Consider the following 25,445-nt stretch of genomic DNA (forward strand, 5'->3'; position numbering starts at 1 on the left):
CGGAGACTGGAGAGGAATGAGGAAGTAACGTAGCAGGAGGAACGAGTTCTCTCGGTCTGCAGGGAATGCTGTTTTCATATTGTCTTGGTGCTTTTTGTGAATGGATTTTCAACACTAAATGATCTAATACATAGACATACAGTAGTAGACCTATATATTGTGTATGTCTACACAGTAGCGTTTGATAATGTGACAACCAGGGGCTCACACATTTACGGAGATCTACTAGCATATGTCTACGGTGTCGGCTCGTTGGAGCAGACGTTCACTACACGGGACAGATTGACGGCAGAGTTAATTTATTAAAAGTCCCTCATTAGTAGGAGAGAACACGGAGAGAAAACATGAAAACTCCACACAGAAAGGCTCCTGCCGGGGTTTGCACCGAGACTTTTTTTTTTAACTGGACCTTGTGGCTGTGAGGCGAGAGGCTGTGGACTCTGTGGATTCAGGACGTGGTGAGTGGAACATGTATTACCGTATCATATTATTTAGTCGTTTATCGTCTCCCACTTTAGACCTTCTCCCTCTCCATGGTTTCTCCTGGTTGAATTAGGTCTGCTTCGCAGTGTGTGACGTAATGCAACGTGCCGCAACGCGACTTCACATCGTGCTGGGAAATGAATGGTTAAGAAGAATCGAACACATATAAGGTGTACGATTCCGATGGAATTGATCAATTGGAACCGGTTCTAAGTCAGAACCAGTTTTTGATTCCCATCCCTACTATTGAATAATTGAACTAACTATTGTTGTAGTACCTTGTGCTCTCATTCATGGTGTTACAGCCACTGGATGACTCATCCAGATGTTGGTGGGATTTTAACAAACAACCAACATGCAGCCAGCCTTTGCAAAGTTTGCACTGCTTCCATTCCAGCATTTCTGTTTCTGGATAAAAAATCATGCAAAACAAGAGATGTATTCACATTATTCTAGTTTGTATATTTCATTTAAAATAAAGTAAAAAACGATATGGCCAAAAAACTACTTAATGTGAATGGATGAAAAGGAGAGAAGAACAACCTTATAGTAATCTGCCTCCTACACACACACACACACACTCATTATGAACCAATGGCTGGAGACAAAGCAACACTCTACCATCATTTCACTAGGCAGAGGCTGAAGAACCAGGTGGATCAGGTGTGATCTTCATATCAGTGGTTATGTAGGTGAATGAGTGATGGTTCATGTGTTACATGTTGTTAGTTCAAACTCAAAGCCATGAAGGCTGAGCAGAGTCTGGGTCCATGCTGGAGGCCTGAGTGACGAGGCTGAAGAGTCAGAAGGAAGGAGAACAGAGGACCAAGGTTTGTGGGATGAAGTAGCTTGTGTCACTGGCCAGGTGTTCCTGTTACCTGTTGACAGCTAGTTTCCTGCCAAGGAGCCAAAACAGGAAGCAAACAGGGTCCGACAGACAGTGCGAGTGGATGTGTCTACGACTACTTACGATCCTGCTCTATCCTTAGTGACCCAGGATGAATAGTAAAGTCTTTTTACACATAAAGACACATAGTTCCTTTGAAAGAAGTAGCTTGACATTGGTTAGAAATCACAGCGGGGAGAAAAAAAAAGTTGCGTAGTCCTTCATAGAAAAGACGCTCGAAGTGGAAAACAAATCAGGCACATATGTGAACGTGACGAGAGGAAACAGGGATGGAGACTCAGCACAGATTCATTCCTAGACACTATCCAGCACCTGGTTGCACACGACTAAATAGAATGAGAAATAGTCTGGATTCCTTCAGGTGGGAAAAGAAGTCAGAGAAAAAAAAGCCTGTTCCCGATGTCTGATGCAAACCTTCACAGAAAAGACTAAAAACATGTTTTATAACTTAAACTTTCATTGCTCCTAACATAACTATACAACTACTCTGACTCTCATTAATACTGATATCACTGCCGCTTCTTATTAGTGCAGGCTGAGCATTTCTATATAGACAAGAAGACAAATTTTTACCTTATCAGAAGACAATCCGCGACTGTGTTGAGATACGAAAGACACATAAAAGAAACCATAAATGTGCGTTGAACTGCATTGCGGAATAAACGGCCCATTTTGCGTGTTTTCCGGTGTAGCTACCAGATCTGTCCGGGTTCGGGCTTGCGGATGGGATCAGCCTACCAGATTGTCAGAGGCGGAGTTCGCGCCTACGCCTGTCAATGACGTCACACACAATATGCTCTACAGCAACTCCATATAAACAAACTACATTACGGGCTGGATCGATCGATCGACAGATAGATGGATAAACTTTTTCATAAGAATTCTACCTTTGTCGCTATGTCCATTATGATATTGTGTATGTATTTGGTAATATACTGAAAACAGTCACTTATCTCTGCATTATATCTGTACATTCCTTCTCATTCATGTGGCCACAATATTTATCTTCAGTCTTGGAAAACACTCAGTTTATTGTTTCACCTGCTTGAGATATGAGAAACAGACTAAATGTCTCTGTCACCCATCACAGGTCTTTACAGCATTAAGTGGGCAAAGAAAAGGACATTTCATAAAATCAGACGAAGCTCCACCAGACACCTTCAGTCTCTACACTCTCCTGAAGTTAAACCAGACAGATCACTGCTGCTTCGGGACATTCAGAGACATAAAACCAGTCGTAGCGTCCTGTTCACCTCACACAGCCTTGTTAGCTTTTCACGGAGCTACGAGGCTAACTGTGAAAGCTAATGTTAGCTTCATACTGTGACGGGAGAAACTTGCAGCCAGTAAAAATACGAAACGCCATCACAGCCAATCATAATGTGAAACGTCATCACCGTGTGCGGGTTTAAACCCCGCCCTGGACCGCTCTGGTAGCTCAGGCACATGCGCAAATCCCGCCCCGGACAGATCTGGTACCTACCATGGCAGCTGACGTGAAAAGTTTTTTTTTTTTTTTTTTTTTAGATCGGCGGGGTCATCGGCTGGATTTGCCGATTCCTGATCAGTCACAAATCACTAATATCGGCCCCGATCCGATATCTACCGATCGGATCGGGACATCCCTAATAAATAGTCATTCAGGACTTCACCATCAGCTGCCCATTAACATGCACACATAATGTTTGTATTTTATTAATGCAACACTACGTCAGCCTTTTGGGTATTATGAATGTTTGATCTAAGTAGAAGCAATTTAATGAGGCTTTGCGACTAAACTGTAGATTTCTGTGTGATTACACACTAATCCAGCTCACCATTAAATACTAGACTTCTATGATAACTTTCCAGAGTGGAAGTTCTTTATATCTTTTTAAACAAACATACAGTATTTATAATGAATACTGGTCTGCAGCGAATGCCTGAATGATTTTTTTACCGTTGTTTTCATTGACTTGTTTTTTTTTTTTTTTTTTTTAAACTGTCTTTGAAGATGTTTATCTTGCAATATAGCTGATAAATAAAAGAAATCATCTGCAACTGTGTTGTCTGCATGCAAGAAAAAGTATTAAAGCTCAGAGAGCATCATCACTTCATTGGGTAGGACAGTTTACAAGACAGTCAATAGTTTCAAAAATAATTCAATTAATGTAATAATTTAAAAAGAAAATCTGCGACCAGCAGCTCTTTTTACAGCTCAGACTGAGAAACCTTCACTCACGTTCAGGCTGCTCATAATTTCCTGTTGTCAGAGTTTGTGGGAGCAGTTAAGCCCATCAGAGCTGACAGCAGATTCCCAGGAGAGAAACTGTATATTGGTGGGGCGACAGCTCCAGAGCTATTTCAGAAACATGCATGTTGACAAATAATAAATAATATTTTCAGATGACAGTTAAAAAAAATAAAAATAAAATAAAAATAGGCTTTCCGGTGCCAAGAAAATGGCTGAAAGGCTTCTATTTGCAGTGAACACATCAAATGCTTCCTTCATTTCCATATTTCCACTGTGGATGACTCATCCTGCTGCTGATTTCCAGGTGTTTTTACATTTGCACACCTGCCTGAGGTGTGACAGTTCATCATCAGTCACAGGTTCACATGCAGATCATCAGGCAGCAGCTATTTAACACCACAGGATCAAATTAGTCGAATAAAATGTTGTGACTGTGTGCTAATAACCAACACCGAAGTCAAAGTTATTTCCATCTGTTCAGCATTCAGGTTGCAAAGCTTTCCTACACGCAAAGAGCTAAAAGAGAACAATATTTCCTTCTTGTCAGAACCAGGTTGTAAATATTTCAGACTGTTTTTCAGTCAGACTTGAAAGGTGATGGTGCACGCACACACGCACGCAAGCACGCACGCACGCACGCACGCACGCATGCACACACACTCTCAACACAACCGTGCTTAACATGCAAAACAATTCACCTTTTTCATCGTTGAATTTCAGACTCTTGAAGCACCTGCCATGTGCTTACCTTCATGATTCACTGCTCGTTTCCAAGATTTTAATGATATTTTGGGATCCTTGTAGATATTTACAGAGAATTTTAATCGGGCACAAAAACTGATTTTTTTTCTTCTTTTTTTTTTTTGCATTGACATTCAAACTACAAAGTTTTTCATTTGGCACCTGTATTACTTAACTTGTGTTTTTGTTTGACTGCTGCCACAAACGTGACTAAGCCTCAGTCATTCATGAAATCATGTGAAACTCAAACATCTTTTATCTTCAGCCCCATTCACACAGATTCTGTGCCTTTATCTCTCCAACAGTTGTGTAAATGGCTTGGAGACAGGATGGCAGGATGATTTGTTCCGTTTCTGATTCACCTTCGCCAACAAGCTTCTGGCCTCCCACTGACACACTAATGAGTTTCACATTGCCCATCTGTCATATCTCTAAGGTTTTGAAAACCACACACTGAGGTGGTCTCACATCAGATCTGTGTGGATCTGAGAGACGGGAATCCTTTCGTGTGAAAGGACATAAACATAAACATTTCCTATCAAAGATTTGAAACAGACCCAGGTTTGTAAACAGGCAGGTGGTTCAGGCAAACTTAAGACTTTTGAATCACTGACTTGTATTGAAGTGGGGCCATCGTACAGTAATGAGATATCATTGTCCACAGAGGAAATACCAGCTGCAGGTGTCCCTCTGACAAAAAGTGCAGACAAAATCTAAATGCCTTATTCTTTGTTACTCTGAGGTGAGCAGGTCCTTGATTGACTGGCGTGATAAGGCTCTACCAACACATCATCTTTCCTCCACAATCCCAAACAATCAGTTTTCTCCTATGGCTTCGATGCATGATAAACTCAAAGTCTCTGGCCTGAACACATGTGGTCTCCAAAGGGACATTCGGCTGTACTGTTCTTCCTTCAAATGTGCTCGCAGACGCCAACATTATTTATATTCCATGAGTTTACCAGCATACTGGGCAGACAGTCAATTCAGTCATAAACTAGAAAAGCTGCATTTTTCTAAGCCTGCTTAGTTTCAAACTATTTTAAGGTAGATATTGGTCATTTCTCCTGACAGCACAAATTTGAGAATTTAAAAAAATAATCTTTTTAGAATAAACAACAATCCACAAGATGTGAGATGGGCTTTGCGTTTACTGTCAAAAGCAAAACAACCACTAGGTTTGTTCTGAACAATCGGTTTGCTGCTGTGTCTGGCACCTCCACAATGCTTGTAATAGTACAGAACATTAGTCTACTTTATTTTGTGGTGAGGGAGAAGGATGCTAAAGTAAGCAAGGAGTCTCTACGGGTTGTAGGAGTGAGCCAAAGCAGATTTGATGCTTCCTACAAAACGACAGTGTCTTTGGGGCCCTCCTGGGGCCTGGCCTGTCTTTAAATGTACACAGAATATATGTATGTACACAATACCCTTCATTTTCACTGGGTTTACCAAAAGTCTTGGTAGGCTTAAACGGTGACGCCGTCCAGATCTATGAACATGTTTTATGATTAAAGATTGAGAGCTGAGTGGATTCTCAGAAAGCACAGAGTAAATGAAAGGACAGGAAGTATTTCAGCTAATTAGTGTTTTAACTGATCTCTGTTGGGCTGAAATTGTGGACATGTTTTTTAATTTCTAACAATATTTCTTTGACTGATTTACTGGTTTTTGTTGTTTTGCTGTCTGTTCCAGCTTCACTGCTACACCAAAGGAAGGATGCATCACACCATGTACACGTAAGGCTTTTTCTGTTGATTCTTCCTGCTTTTTAAAAAATATTATCTATGATGACTTACTTAACTGAAGACACGTGTATAAACTCATCTTTAACATGTTTCAACAGGCTCACTATCGACTAGCAGCATCATCAATGAAGGATTGTCAGACACTTTTACTGATCATTGATCTGCCTTTTGTATTAAAGGCCTGTGAACTGAGTTCAGGATTAATGGCCCATGGATGATTTATTTTCAGGCGTTTCTGGATAAAATGAAGAATTTTGAAACACTTGACTGGAATCCTTGTACTGTTTTAAAGAAGGAGGTCGATCAGACTTTTGTGGTTGCACAGCTTATCTTGCTTGATAATAATTGAATCTAAAACAAGGATATACAGCTCATGTTGTTTTACTGAAGTTACACCATCCATCCATTCATCCATCCATCCATCCATCTATGATTTACCTTTTAATTACATGTAGTAAAGTATAAACATATCCCTACATCTACATGAATTCCACCTTCATAGTTCAGTAGTCGTTCATTCACTCTTGGTTGTAATTTATTTCTAATTCGTTCCCACCAGAGGCAGTAATTGCTCTGTCATTTTCTACGGCTGCCCTGGAGCTCCCGATGACAAAACAATTGCAGATGGAAACATGTGAGACAGGTTGACTCCTAAATGTGGCTGTTGCACTAGAATCAGGAGCAGCCACAGTCTGTGTGAGACACACTTTAGCCAACTGCCATTCAGAGCTACAATTACTGTCGCTCTATGAAGTGGTTTTGAGTGTTTTTACGTCTATGTGTGCATGTTTGTGATAAACACCGAAGAAAAAAAATGTGACCTGATGGTCTGTGTGTCGTCTGTTCCCCTGCAGTCTGTTGGACATGGGTGGAGAGTACTACTACTACACTTCAGACATCACCTGCTCCTTCCCTGCCAACGGCAAGTTCACGCCAGACCAGAGGCCCATCTACCAGGCAGTCCTGAAATCCTCCCTCGCCGTCATGGCCGCCATCAAACCAGGTCATCGTCTATTGCAGCTGAACTGAGGACACGTTACAGACACACAGACAGGGAAGAGAGGAGAGGAATTTAAAAATTTTATATTGTGTTCTCATAAAATATTGAGGTGCATTTTGGAAGTCTGCGTTGCTGTTTGCTCAACAAACTGACTGTAACCCTTCAATTTACCAGGTTTTTCAGGAGAGCTGAATATGTTTTGTTGGGCCTTTACAGGTTTTTACAATTAAATGGAATAAGTGAAGTCATTACATTTGTGTTTATCTGTAGAGCATATTTATTTCTTTAAATGTTAACCTGGTTTCAAAATCACCAAGGGGCCTTGACCTGACTTCAGACGGAGACCATGTCAACCATCCAGTGTAAAAATGCTGCATTTCGTTGGGGTCGCAGGTGTGAAGTGGACCGACATGCACCGCCTGGCTGACAGGGTTCACCTGGAGGAGCTGGTGAAGATGGGCCTCCTGACGGGCAGCGTGGAGGACATGTTGAAGGTCCACCTGGGCTCCGTCTTCATGCCCCACAGCCTGGGACACCTGCTGGGCATCGACGTGCACGACGTGGGAGGATACCCCGAGGTGAGGACAGACCACTTCATCTCTGAGATCAGCTTCTTGGTAACTGGAAGCAGCAGCAGGAGTCAGTAGTTTGAATTCCCCAGATAGCAGAAGATAAAAAGAAACACGTTCTTCCTCCTGGAATAATGATGCATCATCAATATTAAAAAAGCTGCTGGTGCAGAAGTGAGAGGGGAACAAAAAGAGGTCAAACTGAGGAACAAGTTCAGATTGAGGGCAGGGCCGAGGGGAAGGTGTCTGAACTCTGAGAAGGATGGTTTCATGCTGCGTTTGGAGGCTTTGAGCAACGATGCAGTTTTGACAGGACGACAGAGGAGGGAGTTATCCCACAATATTTCAATGAACTGCTGGAGAGCAACAGCCGGAATTAGAAATTGTTGAAACAAATTAAAACAAACAGCTCAGTGTGGAGAGACACGGTCGTGAATGTAGCATTCTGATATAGTTTGGCTCTCATCCTGAAATATTTAAATTATTTGACACAGATTTGACTTTTGAAGCCAATTTTCCACAGCTTGTGACATTTCTGCACTGTACTTAAGTCACAAATAAAACAATGGAACCCTTTGACTGTCAGAGATCCAGATAACTATGATATGCTTAATTTCAACATTACACACATGTATTTTGAGAGTTAAGTGAAAATAGACATTTACCAGTCCGTGTTTCTGACAGAAGTATCAAAACAATCACAACAAGAAAAACACCCTTTATTTCCTTTTTCCTCCTTTGAGATTGAAAAATGGATTCAGGTCTTGGCTTTGACTCAAAACAAATGGAGAAACCAAATGAAAGTTTAGATTGTTGTCATTATCTAAATTATTTTCCCTGTCCATTATACAAACCAAGCGCTGAGGCAACACAGAGCCCAAAATCCTGATGCTCCCTTCACCAAACTCCACCATGAGGAAGACGTTCCCAGTCATAGAGTTCTATGTTAATCCTCACCACTTCAATCCAAAAAATATTTTCTCCCTGTGTCTTGCCATGGACACCAGGCCTGGGCAGATTCATGATGAAAATAGTTGACCTTCGACTACAATACCTCAGAGCCTTTATTTGATTATTCTGTATTTGTTTTATTAGAGCCAACTAGACTTAATGCCCACTTCTAGTGAGAGATACGCCAAGACATGGTCTTAATTTATGGAGATATGGATTATGGAATATCTAATGTTGGAATGGTGAATACTTATTTAAGATTACTTTGTAACTGTTCTCCTAATCACTTTCAGCATTTGTTGCTTGAAGGACTATGTAAATTGTTTATACTTGTGAAAATCTGATTTTGTAATCTACGTATGTGATAACAGAGTGGCAAAGATCAAAGTGCCTATAAATGACAAAACCCTGTTCAGAGATGCTTCAACCAAAACCAGGAACTGGCTCGCTCCCGCTTCTTCGAAGGGGTCAGTCACAATATGATTATTAAGGTAATGAAATCTGGCTGCTGTACTTTCACTTGCATCTTCTACAACTATAGCTCTAACCAGGAACATAAAAAAAATAAATAAATCACTTATCTTCCATGTCATGTAAAATAATCTGTATAGTTATAAAAAGTGCAAAATTTAAAGTAAAATTCATGGTAAAAATGCTCAGAAATATCTGCTTCTGATTCTAAAATTAGGTGAAAATATATATTTTAGTTGCTGCACTCAAATAATCAACTTATATTAATCATTTTCACTGGATTTTCTTCTACAATAATTGATAACCAGGTTATTGTGCTCGTAAATACAAGAATTTGTTTTACTTCATCAAAGTACAAATGCTGCTAACATTAGTGCACTTGGAGCGGAATTTTGATTTATTTATCTTTGGTTCAGGGATATATTGGTTGTCACATGGTCATTGGCAGCTGGACTATGAATGGCGGAACCTTTCTTAGCATGGCGGGTGTTCCACCCGGAAGGACCAACAACTTTTGACCGCCGAAGCTGATTGATGTTTGGAAACATTAGTTACCATGAGTTTACTTACTGGACACAACAAGTTTTGATTTGTAATAAAGGAACAAGGGGTTTAATCATAAAGGAATTCTCGGATTGTAATTGATCAAACACACCAACAATCAGCGCGTCGATCCGAGAAGAACGTTGATCACCTGAAACAGGTGTGTATGTGCAGCATCAACCACTGGCTGCCAAAAGACTTTTCATCAGTTTAGACAGATTACACAATGGGAAAGAGACTGTAAAGTTTGCAATCTGAGGGAGCCAATTAATGCAAAGTGGTCCCTTTTACTCCTTCACAGAGATGCTTAACTCTTGTGATGAGTTTATTGAATTGTGTGATGATGAAATAAGATGCATTCATGGTTCAATCATGATTTTGCCACACGAGGAGACAGAAAAGCACGATATTTGGTTTAAGACAAAGATAATAATGCATTTAATTTGTAAAGCACTTCACATTTATAAAAACATGTGAAGATTATAAAATAAAAGCATGAAAACAAATACAAAAGCTAAACGCAGGAATCCTCAAGGTTGGTTAAAAACCATTAAAAGAAGGAGTTACAGGTGATAGGTCTTTGCAAATAGAAAAGTTTTGAGATGGTGTTCATTGGTGAATTCTTTTGAAACTATGAAAGAGTTGGTTGAATCCAGTGGAAATTAGTACAAGGTGGTGTGTGTAAAAATGACAGCAAAGACAATGTGGATAAACCTTCAAACAAAAGCGTCACCAGTAGAAGGTGAAGTACAGCAGAACAAGCTGCACGTATAATACCTTTTAATTCCATGCATTAGGAACACTGCACATTGTATTCTAAATCAAAACACGGAGAACAGTGTATCAATTTCTTGATTAATAAAATAAATGGAGTGTCAAACATTTTTCTCTAATATCTGCTGTATAGACAAACATCTGAAGGATTTAGAATTCTTGTCAATTACTCAACTAATACTTATGTATACTTCTGTTTAATAACTGCTTCAGAGAACTTAATTTTTTTCTGTCAAAAGATAATCGTAGAAATTATTATGCAAACATTGTGCTTGGATTTAAATATTTCCTTATCAATGACTTAATAAAAAGAAATCTTCTGCACACCAATGCAAATCAAACTCTTTATTTCAGTTTCACTTTCGTGGCATTTGTTGTCAGCAAATGTTAACCAAGAGGAACATATAAGAATATTTGAAAAAAAAAGAATAGAAAACTTTCCACCCAGAAGGTCAAAACAGTTTTCACGTCCCTTAAAGTGACATTTTGCCAACACTGATCAAAAATTTTAAAGGGCTTGAAAAGTTCAGGAGTGTTTTCGATAAAAAATCCTGATTATGAGTGAGACAACGTGTGATGCCTGAATCGATTGAAGCTCAGACTTTACTGGGCTGGGTTATTCAGAACTGCTCGCTCCGGACCACGGGGCTGAAGGTTTTATCCGCGTCGGCCATGAAGGCTTCGATCTCCTCCACTGTGCGAGGGACGCAGGTCAGCAGCTCGATACCAGTCGCTGTCACTGCGATGTCGTCCTCGATGCGAACCTGCAGAGAAACGGATCAGTGAGACACAAAAGCAGGAGGAGCTTTTCTGAACATTTTCCCCTGACGTATGAATGGAACACGGCTTTTATAAGGTTTAATGGGGTCGACTCTTTTAACAGTTATGACACAATTAAACCTTTACGACTCAAACTGTTGACTGAAACGTTCAACTAATAATGTGTTGTTACCTAAGTCTTCATCAAATTAAATTCATCATCACAACTCAAAACATCCCAACATAAAACTTTCCAGACTGATGCTTTTAGACCAGGGGTCTGCAGCCTGCGGCTCCGGAGCCACACGAGGCTCTTTGGCCCCTCTCTAGTGGCTCCCGGAACAATAAAAAGAAAAAGAAGCCTAAATTAACATTTTATCTTGTTTTCATTTTATGTATGCACAGTCATTTATTGACAGAGTTTGAACTCTGGGCTAAATAGGGATTAAAAAACGGCACAACTAAAATGGGGTTAAAAAGCTATAACCACAAGAAAAGGGACAAAAAGCTGCTAAAACAGCTTTAAAAAAAACCTAAAATGACTAGGATTTCTAACAGGGAAAAAAGCTTAAAAATGGGGGGGAAACACACATAACGACATATTGAAAGAGCAAAAATGGTTAAATCAGCTAAAATGTCAAACATACCCCCCCCCCCCCCTCCCCACACACACACACACACACACAAAAAAAAGGCTGGAAAAAGAAAGATAAAAACTCAATCGGGTCCAACAACAGCCGAAAATGTAATGAAATGTTTACCATTATAAATTGTAGTTGAAATGCCATAAATGCAACATAAATATATAGTTTATGTTCATATATAACCTAATTTTACAGGGTAAATATGTTTTGTGGCTCCAGTTAAATTTGATTTGATGGAAAATCAAAGAATTGGCTCTTTTGGTCAAAAAGGTTGCAGACGCCTGGTTTGGAGGTTCAGGTCAGTATCTTTCTCTTTTTGCATCACATCTTCAGTGTGAAAAATCCCCTTAATAGTTCCGATGGTTCCCATCCATGTTCTGCACTGCTTTATCCAGCAGAGTCGCAGGGCTTTCATGTTGATGCTACTTCTCTAGCAATGAGGCAGCTCGCCTTCACTGCTGGATCACTGATCTTACAGAACAGTTTGTTTTATACCTGCAGCTCTCACTAAGACAGTGCAATCGTTTCATCTTCCAGACAGTTTGATCCAACTCAGAGTTGCTTGGCACACCATGCTCTTGGACTGTGGAAGGTGACATAACTCTCAGAGTCGCCTAATTTGTCAACACGGTCACTGTGAACCAAACGCTATTTTCAGCGCATGCCGGTCAAAGCCACCAATCGGCCAATCAGAAGTTCGGCCACACTGACCCCTCCGAAGCCGCGGAAGCGAGCCAGCTCCTGGTTGTTGATGAAGCAGCTCTGCGCAGGGTTGGCCAGCGCCTGGTCCAGCAGGTGGTTGATGAAGTAGATGCCGGGCTCCACGGTGAGGACCATCCTCTCCTGCACCAGGCGGCCCATGCGAAGGCTCTTCAGCCCGGGCTCGGGGACCCGGTCCACTCCCTACGTGACGGGAACCATAACACAGATTCACTGATGAGCACAACGGCCACATGTATAGAGTTTTCTGTAACAGTGCAAATAATGACAATATCACAGACTGTTTTACTCAGGCTTGGACAACATGATGGCATCCAACAGTAAAGCCGGAACATGTAGCAGCTGGTTGTAAAAACTCCTAAGTTCACCATGTCAGCAATAGTCCAACTAAAAAAATGCTCTTAAAAAGGCTTTTACTATTTGATCCTACAAAAATCAGTAAAGTGAAATTGTTTTTTTGGGGTGGATAAAGATACCTCTGGCTTGGTGCACTTCGCTCCACAGTTAAAAGTCTGTATTCATGTAAAAACAACTTTCATTTCGTAATCTTCGGATTTGGATTATAGGAGAGATTCTGGACGCTTCTCTGAGATGACGGGACACGTTTCATGACTGCTGACCGTCCACGTCACTTTATTTCACTGTGAGGTCATGTAGAAAACAGTGTGAATCCAGAGTTTGTGGAGTTTTGTCTGAGATTTAAGTGTTCATTGAACATTTTTTCGGTGCCTTTGATGCCTCTGTGAGACAACTTTGCTCACAAAGCAACTTGGCATTTAATATTTTGAGGTAATTAGTAGCACAACTGGTGGCAGACCTGCTGTTTACATGAAAACCATGGAGTGGAGATGGCACCAGTTTTTGCTGTTTTGTTTCATGTTCAGACAGCATGACCTCAGTTTATTATTCAAAATGAGTGGCAATGAAAGAAATGGGAATGGGCTTTAAATGTCCTCTTTAAGTCAAATAATCTCAATATTTGTGGATGAGAAGCCAAATTATATCTGAATGTCATTCTTACAGCAGTGAGCCAATAAGCTGCTTTGTATATCCCCTGAACACTGAGCCTCGTTTCCTCGCTTCTTTCAACTACTGTCATTTCCTGCCATGTAATTTCCAGCAGCTTCATAAGGAATCTTGTGGTTTGACTGTCTTCACTATTTACACGTCAGAACTGCATCGTTGTTCAAAGCCTCCAAACGCAGCATGAAACCATCCTTCTCAGAGTTCAGACACCTTCCCCTCGGCCCTGCCCTCAATCTGAACTTGTTCCTCAGTTTGACCTCTTTTTGTTCCCCTCTCACTTCTGCACCAGCAGCTTTTTTAATATTGATGATGCATCATTATTCCAGAAGGAAGAACATGTTTTTTTTTATCTTCTGCTATCTGGGGAATTCAAACTACTGACTCCTGCTGCTGCTTCCAGTTACCAAGAAGCTGATCTCAGAGATGAAGTGGTCTGTCCTCACCTCGGGGTATCCTCCCACGTCGTGCACGTCGATGCCCAGCAGGTGTCCCAGGCCGTGGGGCATGAAGACGGAGCCCAGGTGGACCTTCAACATGTCCTCCACGCTGCCCGTCAGGAGGCCCATCTTCACCAGCTCCTCCAGGTGAACCCTGTCAGCCAGGCGGTGCATGTCGGTCCACTTCACACCTGCGACACCAACGAAATGCAGCTTGTCCAACTGTTGACATTGGCCATAGGTGTGAATGTGTGTGTCTGTCTCTCTTTGTTAGCCATGCGATAGACTGGTGATCTAATCCTGCTTTGACTTGGTCTTAGTTTGAACAGGCTCCAGCTGCCTGTTCTAAAAGCCCTGGAAAAGATCGCTTTTAAAACCTTTGAGAGCCTAATGTCTTCATTATAGTCAAACAAGCGCCACAGTTTTTCCAAATATATCAACAGCAAGTTGAAATTTGAATTCCTCTCCTCTCTTCTCTGTCTGTGTGTCTGTAACGTGTCCTCAGTTCAGCTGCAATAGACGATGACCTGGTTTGATGGCGGCCATGACGGCGAGGGAGGATTTCAGGACTGCCTGGTAGATGGCCCTCTGGTCTGGCGTGAACTTGCCGTTGGCAGGGAAGGAGCAGGTGATGTCTGAAGTGTAGCAGTAGTACTCTCCACCCATGTCAAACAGACTGCAGGGGAACAGATGACACACAGACCATCAGGTCACATTTAACATTTCTACTGCAACAACCAGGCAAAAATAAATGCAACGACACTGGAAATCACAGTATAAATTAACAGTCACAGTAGCACTGAATAGGTGTAACACAGAGACTGAAAGATTTTAATTCTGGTACAACGGCTCCTCCCTTAGGAGGAATCCTGCAATGCCATGAAGTGGCTACAACTCACCACATGTCTCCATCTGCAATGGTTTTGTCATTCGGAGCTCCGGCATGGCCGTAGTGGAGGACTGAGGAATTATCTCCCCTGAATTGAAACAAACAATTAAAAAGAGAAATAGGGACAAAGGATAAACACTTGAATGAATACAAAGTTATCAAACCCTGGAAACACAATGATTGTCACTACTAAAAATCAGCATTTCTACTAGTTTGTTCTATATAAAGAATTTCTACAAGCAATTTATGAAAATGTATTCTAGTTCCTTATTTTAAATATCCATCGTTGCGTCATATTTAATTGCTGTTTGTAGTGCCATAAACAAGAAGATTAGCTTTTCACTGAAATACATAAAAAAAGGTGCGATTACGATGACATTTTATTGTGTGATTACAGAAATATGGCTTACCTCACTTTCATTAATTTTTGATCATTTGAAGAACAGCATTTGAATTGAGGCATAATGCTTTAGTTTAACACTTCATGCTGCCTTTTCTTTTTTTACTGGAATATTTAGAGCTTCGACTTTGAGATCCATTGCTTCCAGAGAGGTCTTTTAATTGTTTAAATGTCTTATTTTGAAAGGGAAGATAAATCATCCTCCAATCACTGATCCTGTTTTAGAAACTCTGTGCGCGTGGCCTTTAATACAAAAGGCCAAAGCACGATTAGCAATGCGTCTGACCATCCTTCATCCATAATGATGCTGTTGGCTGATGGTGAGCCTGCTAAAAGATGTGTAGTTTAGTTTTAGCGCGCACGGTGTGAAGACGGTGCTTTAAACAGAGTAAGACGGTGGAGGAGTGGTCGTCTCACAGAGGTGGACGGCATTTGATGTTCTAGCTTCAAATCTCCCTTTAATCCCATCAATAAGACATTATGTGCCCCAAGTCTTCATGCAGGTACTAATAAAATCCTTTCACGAAAGCGGGAAGATTCGACAGGAGAAGGCCTCACGTTCCACAGATGCAGGTGTACGAGGTGTGGCGCATCCCTCCCTTGGTGTAGCAGTAGTGCTGGAACAGACTGCAAAACAACAAAAAGTACTACATCAGACACAGAACTGCAGTGACAATAATTACCCGTCAACAATGTCAGGCCGGTAGAGATCAGTGAAAACTAATTGCTGACGGACTTCCTCTGTCCTTTTATTCACTCTGTGGTTTTTCCGAATTCATTCAGCTCTAAATCGTCAATCATCCCGTGGATAACGAGCCTGGCGGACAGCAGCGCCGCCGCAGCAGAAACACTACAAAGATATAAAACTGTACAGCTTAACTTTAGGAGTTACAGACGGATGATTGTGGAGTTAAATCCAGGCCAAAAAAGGTTGTTCATTTGGGAAAAAAAAAAAAAGTGATTGAAAAAGAATTTATCTGAAACTGAATGTTCAAGGTTTGAGCTTGAATTTAAAAAAAAATAAAAAAATAAAAACACTATTTAATTAAAATGTATGAAAAGTGTTTTAAATTAAATATAATTCTGATTCGGCTCTGGAATTCTTTTGATAAAATCATTTGTTTTTATTTTTCACTTTCAATTATATTTTAATTTTAGGTGTTATTTTTTCAGTGGCAGGTTTGATGTTTTCAGATTAGGACCTTTCCTGTTTTCAAGTTTTATATATATATATATATTTTTATTTTATTTATTTATTTATTTATTTATTTTTTCCAGCTTCAACACAGTCCTTCACTTCAGATAGTATTTTTTCAGGTTCAAACCTTTGGCCTTGTTCTGGCGTGGGGTGCGTGGCTTGGACTGAGTAGGGCTGGGATTGTAATAGCAGCATGGCAAAGAAAGCTCATGGCCTTCCCTAATTATGTTGTCTTCAGGAACAGTTGGTACTTTGAAAGATAAAACTCAATGCTCCCCATACACTGTATTCACCTGACAGCTGTAAATGAAGTAAAGCTTATTGAGCGACTTTTTATCTAAAGTTCAGTTGAATTGACTGCTGCTTTTTTCACTTGTACTGTAAATGTACTCGTAGACACCAAACCGCTTCTTACCTCTCCATTTCATATTCCTTCTGTCCCGGTTTCACGTGTTTCATGATCTGCAGATAAAGATTAGATCTGATCAATAAACACAGTATATTTAAAGACATCAATATAGTTTTTTTTCCCCTTTATTTTTGTTTCTCTTATGTAAAGCGGCTTTGAGTGTACTATACAAGTTTGGAGTATTATTATTAATAATTTATCAAACTATTTGCTCCGCCACAGTTTGTGTAAAAAGCAAATCCATATTAAGTAATCTATTGGAAAAGTCAATGCTTCCAATGTAATTTCCATTTTAAATGACTACATTTGTGGTCAAACTGTCATAAAAAAACACCTTTTGGATGTTCGCCACTATCCTTGTCTGTGAGTGGAGTGTATAATGCCTGTTGTGTCCCTTAAATGGAAATATTGTAATAGAATATCCTTTTCAGTAAGTTCTGTAACTGGAAGTTGGTCGATGTAACTTCACTTTTTTGCCGTCAGCAAAAAAGAAAAAGTGTATAATTGTACAATTGAGTTGCTGGTTTATGTTGAATTTAATCTGCCTGTCGCTCAACACACGAACCCAGCAATAAAAATTGAATCGTCATTCTTCCCAAAAAGACTTGTATTTGCTTAGATATACAGTATAAAGCCATTCTTTCCATTAAATGACCATACACAAAATCTTTTTGTTGAGAGAAAAAAATGGAAGTTTGTGCTCATTATTGACATCCCAGCCATTATAAAAATGGTATACAGGTGTAGTTTAGGTCACATTTAGTTTCCACCTTCAGTGTGTAGTTTTAGGGTTGAAAGCTCCGCTCCAACAGGAAGGATGCCCAGTTTATAAATGACTACTATTACATATTATAGATTATTTTATTATGATTTGCAGCACTGTTGCATTTTTTTTTAAATTGCATTTACAATTTTTTCTGCTTTCCATTTGTTTTAATTCATTTATGACGCCAAGAAAATTTGTTCAGTAAACAATAGATAGAGACCAATTTTATTGCCACATTGTGCTGTCTGTATGTTTTAATATGAACAAATGTGGGACCTCTGTAAATGAAGAAAATCTCAAGATACAAAATACTTGAAATGTATTCTAAACAGGCAAACCGATCAAAAACTCTCTTTTTTTTAAAAAATTTCACATGAACAAGTCATCTGGGAAAATAAGTTACTAAATGTGAAGTTAAGAACACAATTTTTTACAAATGACAATACGAACATTTCTTTTAGTGGGTGTGTGCATGATTAAAGCTGAAATGTAACAGACATTATTTGCAGGATTCAGACAAAATAGGCCAATAAGATTTGAATAATAATTGTATATTTGACTCTCTGATATACTCGATGGATTGTGAATTAAAGTTGAACCAAATGAACAGGAGCTCCTGTTTTATCAGAACTGATTGATGGTCACACTTGTAACAAGGGGGAAAGGACAGGTAGAAAACATTACTGAGCCCTTGTGTTGAATGATGTCAGAGGACAGGTAACAGTGTGAGGTTAACTGCCCCTCAACCCCCGAAGAGGTTATTCATAGTGATAAAGCGAAAGCCAGCACAGACGTAAAGTATTACTTTAATGTTATAGCTCATTGGTCAAAAGCTTATGCCGATAACTGCAGACCTCCGAGCAACTGCAGGAAGTTAAAATCAATAGCTTCTAAACCATTTACGGCCTCAGAGGATCCTGACTTCCTCAATCTTTTAGTAGAGTTTTAAACTCTCAGACGCTTTTAAGGGTTTTCTGTTTGATTTCTGCTTTCAACGGTTGGCTTCGTTCTTTTCATTGGTCCATAAATAGAAAAGAGTGTGTGATCTTTACAGGTGGTCTTTAAGGCTGAGAAGACTCTCACCATTTTGTGGGCTTCACTGGAAACCCTGTTGGTGTAGCGCAGGACCTCCAGCTCCATGTCGGTCTTTAGGAGACGGCTGCAAGCAAAGAGAGAAATAACAGGAGAGGAACCAGCGCCGATCACTCGCGCCGTCTTTACACATAGAAAACCAGACGTTATGTGCAAAATGAACTCGATATCATAGATAAATAAGAAACAGTCATTACAGCATTTCAAAGGTTTTTGAATTGTGCAGCAGAATTACCGGCTGAAGTTTGTAAACTAACTAACAAGCCTCAGTCTGATCAATCTCGCAGTAGCTCACTTTTTTATGTAGCATGTAACAACCGATAATGTAATAATGTCGGACCGTTTTTAATGTAATAAAGCTCATAATGTAATAACTTGCCATTAGTGTAATACGATTTGATCCATTACCATAATAACATTTAGCCTGTAATGTAATAAGTTATTATTTCTTGGAAATGAAAGCTTCCTGGCAGCTTCTGTGGGGTTTCCTTATGAAAAATAGATGCAGTGGATGGGATAGTCATCTTTTTCATTTAGTGAGAAACATACTATGCAGCGATCTCAATTGTGGTTGTAAAATCCTTTAGTATTCTATTACGTTATTAGCAAGTTATTATGTTATGAGCTTTATTACATTCAGAATGGCCAAAATGGTTATGTTGCTGGCCATCATTGCATTATTGGTTGTTGGCATCTTTCCTACAATGATGTACAACTTAAAGTGCTCCAAAGGCCACAGCTGAGCAGCAACCGACTAAAAGCAAACCCTTATCACAAACGTCCAACGAAAAAAAACAAAGAAGAAAACCCCACCTTGTAGCCATCATTTGTTAAATACTGTTCCCTTAATTTGAAGATCATTTAATAAGAGTATTTAAATAAATGGAAATAAGGCAGGTCCAGGATTATCCTTTGTCAAACTCTCCACACAAATTAGAAACAAGAATCTGATCTTGACATGTCAGATGTTGGAATTGCCGATATTTTCTACTTAATGATGAAATGTCTCACACTTTGAATTAGATGGCAGAAACACCTCTGGAAATCATTCAAGGGCCACAAAAAGGCTGGACAATAATCGAGTATGAAATGAATGAAAAACAACTGGAGGAGTATTTAACAACCAGTGAGGTTGTTCGGTTAACATGAGCAGGCACATTTCAGAGAATCACAGCCTCTCACATGTAAAGATGGGCGGAGGTTCACCAATCTGCATCCCACCATCTTTAGAAAATCAAGAGAAATCTGTGCGCAAGGGACAAGGTCAAAGGTCTCCTGGAGACCACTGCATGTGCTCAGGAACACATGCCATCCACCCATGGACGCTAAAGGTGTATCAGGCAAAATCAACCGACCAAGAAATGACCCAGCCTTCAGAGCATCTAGAATAGTTCATGTGAAATCTGTATAGAAACCATGGAGCCTGCATCCTGCAGAATGACCGTCCAGTTTGTTCTCAGCAGAAAGTTCAAAAGCACGGCTCTCTGATGGTCCGGGGTTACATTAATACCTGTGGCATGGGCAGGTTGCACATCTGGGAAAGCACCATCGACGCTGGAAAGTATATTCAGGCTTTGCAGCGACGTGTGCCCCTAACATAAAAACATTATAGCAAGATAACGCACACACGCAAAGACTCTCACAAGAGCGGCTCTTCACAGCAGAAGAGTGCATCATGAACATGATGAGGAACCCCTGCGTCCTCGCTTCCCAGATGTCTCAACCCTCTTTTTTTTTTTTTTTTCTTATTTTTTTTTAAAGATGTGTTGCGTCCATCAATTGTCAAAATGATGGGATATTTTCAATTAAAAGGTCAAATGTCCCAGTTTCTACACCTCAAGTTTGTTTCATTGAGAATAAAATATCCTTTCCCATTTCTATATTTGGTGGCCTACTCACAGCTGAAATGGACCCTTACAGAAAGACTGTACGGACATACAATAACATGCATACGGTCTTTCCACGGCCTCATGCAAGCAGCAGGAACACACGTTTTATTTTTTCTTTAATCATAATTGAATAAAGAGCAGAAGAAAAGTTGAGGTAACCAAATATAACCCTAAATGTTTTAAAAAGGGCAAAGCACTTTATAGTTTTTTTATTTTATTTTTTTAAAAAGGAGCCCAGTGAGCTGGGTTGAGAAGAGGTGGCAGAGGGTTCAATCCAGCTCTGCTCCCCTGGAGGTGTGTGACTGAAAAGCGTTCCTCTTTATTTGAGAAAATGTCAATTCATCTGGAGGGTGCAAACTCTAATGCCAAGGACAAGCAGGCAAGCACGGAGTCCATTACAGCCATGCAGACCGACTCCTGACTTTAAGAGCGGGAAGGAAAATAACAACCCGGAGAAAACAAAGCCCTCCTCCATGTTTGTGATTGCAGACACACAATTACCAGCGCTGTGAGAATCTGACTGAGGAAACCTTTACACCCTCGCAGGCTTTGTTCTCATCCAAAGACATGAGTTCCTCAATACTATCATATCGCAAATGTTATTTACTCACCATTCCACAATGACTGGGTGCAGGAGAGTGTTGTTGACTTGGAAGCTGATTAAAAGAAAAAGTAACGAGACAGAACAATGTTTAATATGAGGCAGATATTTGCAAGCCTTTTTGAAACCAGTTGCACGTAAAGTGTGTGAAAAAAAAAAAAAGAAGGGTAAAATTAGTAAATTTATGCATGTAAAAGAAGAACAAACAAAAACCAATGCTATTAATTGACCACTAATAAGAAAAGACAGATTGTTTGTTTAATTAAATTACATTCCGAATTCGGTTCATCGCAATCAGTGTGCAGCAGAAGTCTGCTGGGTCATTGGTTATAAATGGAAGAAAAAACAAAAACAAACAACCTCTCTAAACAAAGTATAATTATGTTCATGCAAATCGACATCAATTAAACGTACCGGCTAATTCCTTCAAAGGAGGCTTCTCGGCTGGTGCTCCCGCTGTCTGTATTCTGTCCTCGCTGCAGGAAACAAGTTGTTTCGTCACCACCAAGAGCATTCCATACATGTAATAACTATTTGCCTCTGGATGAAGTCAATGTTTTTTTTTCCCACATTGGAAAGGTAATAATCCTAAAGCTACCCATCGGAATGATGAGTGGATGGAATCTAACCTAAAGCACGCTGCAGTGAGGCGAGAGCGATTCTGTGAGATCCTCTCATTGTTTTCATGCAGGACTGAGTGATTCGTACCAGTGTGAGGAGAACTGCAGGCTTCAGGTTGGTCAGGACTTCCACGATCTGCAGAAGGGAAATAATTGCAGGAGTCAGACACAGATTGGAGCCGCCACAGACAACCAGCACCGCTTTCCTTCTACTCGGGAGGCAGCAGAATAAAAAGGTCAGCGAGGCGGATGCCACCGCGCCTCCATGGCCTCTCCGGTACTCAGCAGCTCAGTGACGGACGAGACTCAGGAGGCTTTATTACTCCTCTGCCAACGGCCTAAATGTCACATAGCGGATCCGTGACTCACGAACACGGTGGTGATATTTCAGCACCACTAAAACTCCTGAAACAGTTGTTTATGCCAAAGAAAGCTAATAATCTACATCGAGCTGCGTCTTTGGACACCAGAAACACTTTTGAAACATGGACGCGGCATGCGATACAGCCTCTTTCTTTGTAAATGAAATTTTTTACTTTCTGGTAAGCTCAGTGAAAATAAAGGATCTTGGTAGCGTCTGTGTTATTCTAAAGAGTTTTCGGAGTCTTGGTTACGTGTGTTCAGACATACAGGTTCAGAGACCTGGTCAGACTACAGTGAATCAGGAAAGTATTCACACTTTATCATTTTGTTATACAGCTTTATATGAAAATTGATTTAATTCCCTTTCCCCACAAATTTCCACACATAATACCCCAATATTTCCCTTTTTTGGGGGATTTGCAAATTAATAAGTCACATTCACAACATTTGCTGATGCACCTTTGACAATAATTAACCCCCTCATGTCTTATTGAACATGACGCCACAAGCTTGACACGCCTATCTTTGGGCAGTTTGACCCAACCCTCTTTGCAGCGCCTCTCGTGAATATTTCGGCTGCGTGCTTCGGGTCTATGTCCTGTTTAAGTCAATCTGAACTCGAGAGTGATCTGGAGCAGGTTTTAATCCAGGATGTCTCTGTCCATTGGCGCATTCATCTTTCCCTCCATCGTCACTCGTCTCCTCGGTGCCGCTGCCGCTGCCGCCACTGCCACGCTTCACGGTAGAGATTGTTTTTGGCCTGGTGATGAGCGGTACCTGGTTTCTTCCAAGTATGATGCCTGGCAATCAGGGCCAAAGAGTTCATCCTTTGTTTCATCAGACCAGAGAATTTAGTTTCTCATCATCTTGAGTCCCTCAGGTGCATTTTTGAAAACTCCACACAGGCTGCCATGTGTCTTTTACAAAGGAGTGGCCACTCTACCACACAGGCCTGATTGGTGGTTGACCGCTGAGATGGTTGTACTCCGAGAAAGTTCTCCACAGAGGAACGCTGGAGCTCTGACAGAGTGACCATCAGGTTCCTCGTGACCTCCCTGACTAAGCCCCCCCCCCCCCCCCCGGGCACTTAGTTTCGACAGCCGGACATTTTCAGGAAGAGTTCTTGTGATTCAGATAGTCTTCCTTTTACAGATGATGGAGGCCACTTTGTTCTTTGAGACCTTTAAAACAGCTGAAGGGTTTCCAGCCATTTCCTCAGATTTTTCCCTTCAGAGTCACAAGACGACTCCTTTGAGTTCATGCTTGGTCACTTTGCACCTCTTGCTCTGACTGCACTCCTACCTGTTAACTTTATATAAGCGACGTGTGCCTTCCCAAATCATGTTTCGTCAAATTACTTTACCATAGATGGACTCCAAGAAGCTGTAGGGACATGATTAATAGAGAAAAATTCTGTTCTTCAGCTTCATGAAAAAGCTTTGGATGGGATTTATTTGTTCTTTATTTGTAATAAATTTGCGAACTAGAAAAAAAGACTTGAGGGAAAGATTGAAGCCACTCTAGAGCTCTAGCGTAACAGAATTTGTAAATAGTTGATACTTCCTGTATGGTCTCTTTAAAGAGTCATACAGAACGACTAGTTATGGGAGTTTCACTGATCACAGTGCAATAGAGAAATGGCTGATGGGCAGTGATCAACTCTTCAGTGTGTCCGCAAAAAGCAAAGACTCTGTCTCACCTGTGACATTGCCTTGTAGCTGCCAATAATGTATTAATTATGGCCATTTTGAATGTAATTAAGCCAATAATGTAATAACTTGCCAATAGCCAATACGATTTCAGCCATAATTGAGAGAGAGCGAGAGCTGCAGTATTTATCCTCAATGAATCAACTGTGCCATCCACTGTACCTATTTTTGATGAGCAACCTTCACAAAACCTGCAAAAAGCTTTGGTTTCTAAGAAATCCAGCCCTGTTGATGGATTTTTTTTATTTTCCAATTTTCAGTGCAGATGGTACTTTTTGAAATGATTTTTTTCTTTAATGTTACTCCTCAATGTAATAACTCAGATTATATTATTGGCCAAATGATTTTATGACAAAGGGTCACATGTTCTATTACACCATTGGCAAGTTATTACATTATTGACTTTATGACATTTGAAATGGCCAAAACTATTACATTATTGACCATAATTTCACTATTGGTTGTTAGATCCCTCTAAAGGTGGAACAGAAGCAGAACTAATGACCCTGCCGTCCTCCCTCCATGCTATTTACAAAAAAGGTGGGGACAAATGAAGGCAAAACAAAATCTGTGTGAACAGGGCAGAAGATAGAAGATGTTTGATGTTTACAGGATTCATAAAATGAATAAGATTTATTCATGTTGCTGCAAACATGAATAAATCTTATTCATAAAAAGAATAAGATTTAGTTTGCAGCAACAGTTTTACCAAAAACAAAAGTTGAGTAATAAATGTACTGAGGGAGGGACTTTGAGATTTACATATCATATATATGTGTATGTATTGAAAAAATCAGGACACTCTACAAAACCCTACATGCTTTTTCTTTTTTTTCATATTTTTTTTTACATATTTGGACATATAGTAATATAAATTTTAACAATACTGAAAAAAGGTGAAGAATATAAAAAAACAATTCAAACTGAAGAAAACACTTTTTAAAACTTTCTTTAAAATGTGAATGTAAATTTAAAAGAGTGAACACCATGGTGAGATCTAAAGAGCTGCCTGAGGTCATCAGAAAAAAGATTGCAGCAGTTTATGAGGCCCCGTTTACGCGACAACGGTTCACGTGACAACACCTAATCTGTTAAAAAAAAAGAAGAAAAAAAAGGAGTGCGTTTACACTGCAGCAGCGGACACAGAGACGACGATGTAGTTAGTATGCCGGTCCACTGGAGGGCGCTGTTGCTTGATTTTGTAATGAAACTACACAGACGTGTGTGCAGAGAACAATACACTATATACGTGAAGAAAATGGAGAACACTCGACATGCGCATGGACTGATGACGAATCGGAGGCTATCAGGGGTGAGTCTCAACTATAAAACTACTGATATGGATGATAAAAGTAGAATAGGGACTGCGAGTCATACCGCTATGGGCCGCCATGTTTGTTTACAACTGGGTGAGCAGGAGGGCGGTGGAGAAATGCTCACGCGCAGTAACAGGCTCCGTTGCCTCCGGGCAGTCTCTGCAGGAGGGAATAGCGACTGTGAAAGAAT

At 40.3% G+C, this 25,445-nt stretch overlaps 2 protein-coding genes across 2 annotated transcripts in view; one reads left to right on the forward strand and one right to left on the reverse strand.

Annotated features, from left to right (window-relative positions):
- On the forward strand, positions 1-9,720 carry LOC308128557 (xaa-Pro dipeptidase-like). The gene is made up of 5 exons (XM_080493594.1): positions 1-458; positions 6,057-6,100; positions 6,964-7,112; positions 7,503-7,687; positions 9,517-9,720. The coding sequence occupies exons 2-5, from the start codon at positions 6,081-6,083 to the stop codon at positions 9,616-9,618; spliced, it is 456 nt and encodes a 151-aa protein (XP_080349720.1). The 5' UTR covers positions 1-458; positions 6,057-6,080; the 3' UTR covers positions 9,619-9,720.
- pepd (peptidase D) overlaps positions 9,693-25,445 on the reverse strand; it is a 22,459-nt gene continuing 6,706 nt past the window's right edge. The window contains exons 5-15 of the mRNA XM_080493593.1: positions 21,956-22,003; positions 21,662-21,723; positions 21,258-21,302; positions 18,749-18,824; positions 16,906-16,952; positions 15,851-15,919; positions 14,903-14,980; positions 14,531-14,679; positions 14,010-14,194; positions 12,532-12,723; positions 9,693-11,181 (exon numbers count right to left, since the gene is read on the reverse strand). Coding sequence (XP_080349719.1) covers positions 11,038-11,181; positions 12,532-12,723; positions 14,010-14,194; positions 14,531-14,679; positions 14,903-14,980; positions 15,851-15,919; positions 16,906-16,952; positions 18,749-18,824; positions 21,258-21,302; positions 21,662-21,723; positions 21,956-22,003 — 1,095 coding nt within the window. The 3' untranslated portion in view covers positions 9,693-11,037. The remainder of the gene's footprint in view (positions 11,182-12,531; positions 12,724-14,009; positions 14,195-14,530; positions 14,680-14,902; positions 14,981-15,850; positions 15,920-16,905; positions 16,953-18,748; positions 18,825-21,257; positions 21,303-21,661; positions 21,724-21,955; positions 22,004-25,445) is intronic.

Source organism: Lipophrys pholis (genome assembly GCF_963383615.2).
Source record: "Lipophrys pholis genome assembly, chromosome: 2".
In the NCBI taxonomy this organism is placed as follows: domain Eukaryota; kingdom Metazoa; phylum Chordata; class Actinopteri; order Blenniiformes; family Blenniidae; genus Lipophrys; species Lipophrys pholis.

What these genes read in the sequence shown, in the direction of transcription:
- LOC308128557 (XM_080493594.1), top strand. Translation starts at nt 6,081, where the DNA reads ATGCATCACACCATGTACAC. An exon ending in ATGCATCACACCATGTACAC is followed by an intron (nt 6,101 to 6,963) that starts GTAAGGCTTTTT and finishes GTTCCCCTGCAG; the next exon opens with TCTGTTGGACATGGGTGGAG. An exon ending in CATGGCCGCCATCAAACCAG is followed by an intron (nt 7,113 to 7,502) that starts GTCATCGTCTAT and finishes TTGGGGTCGCAG; the next exon opens with GTGTGAAGTGGACCGACATG.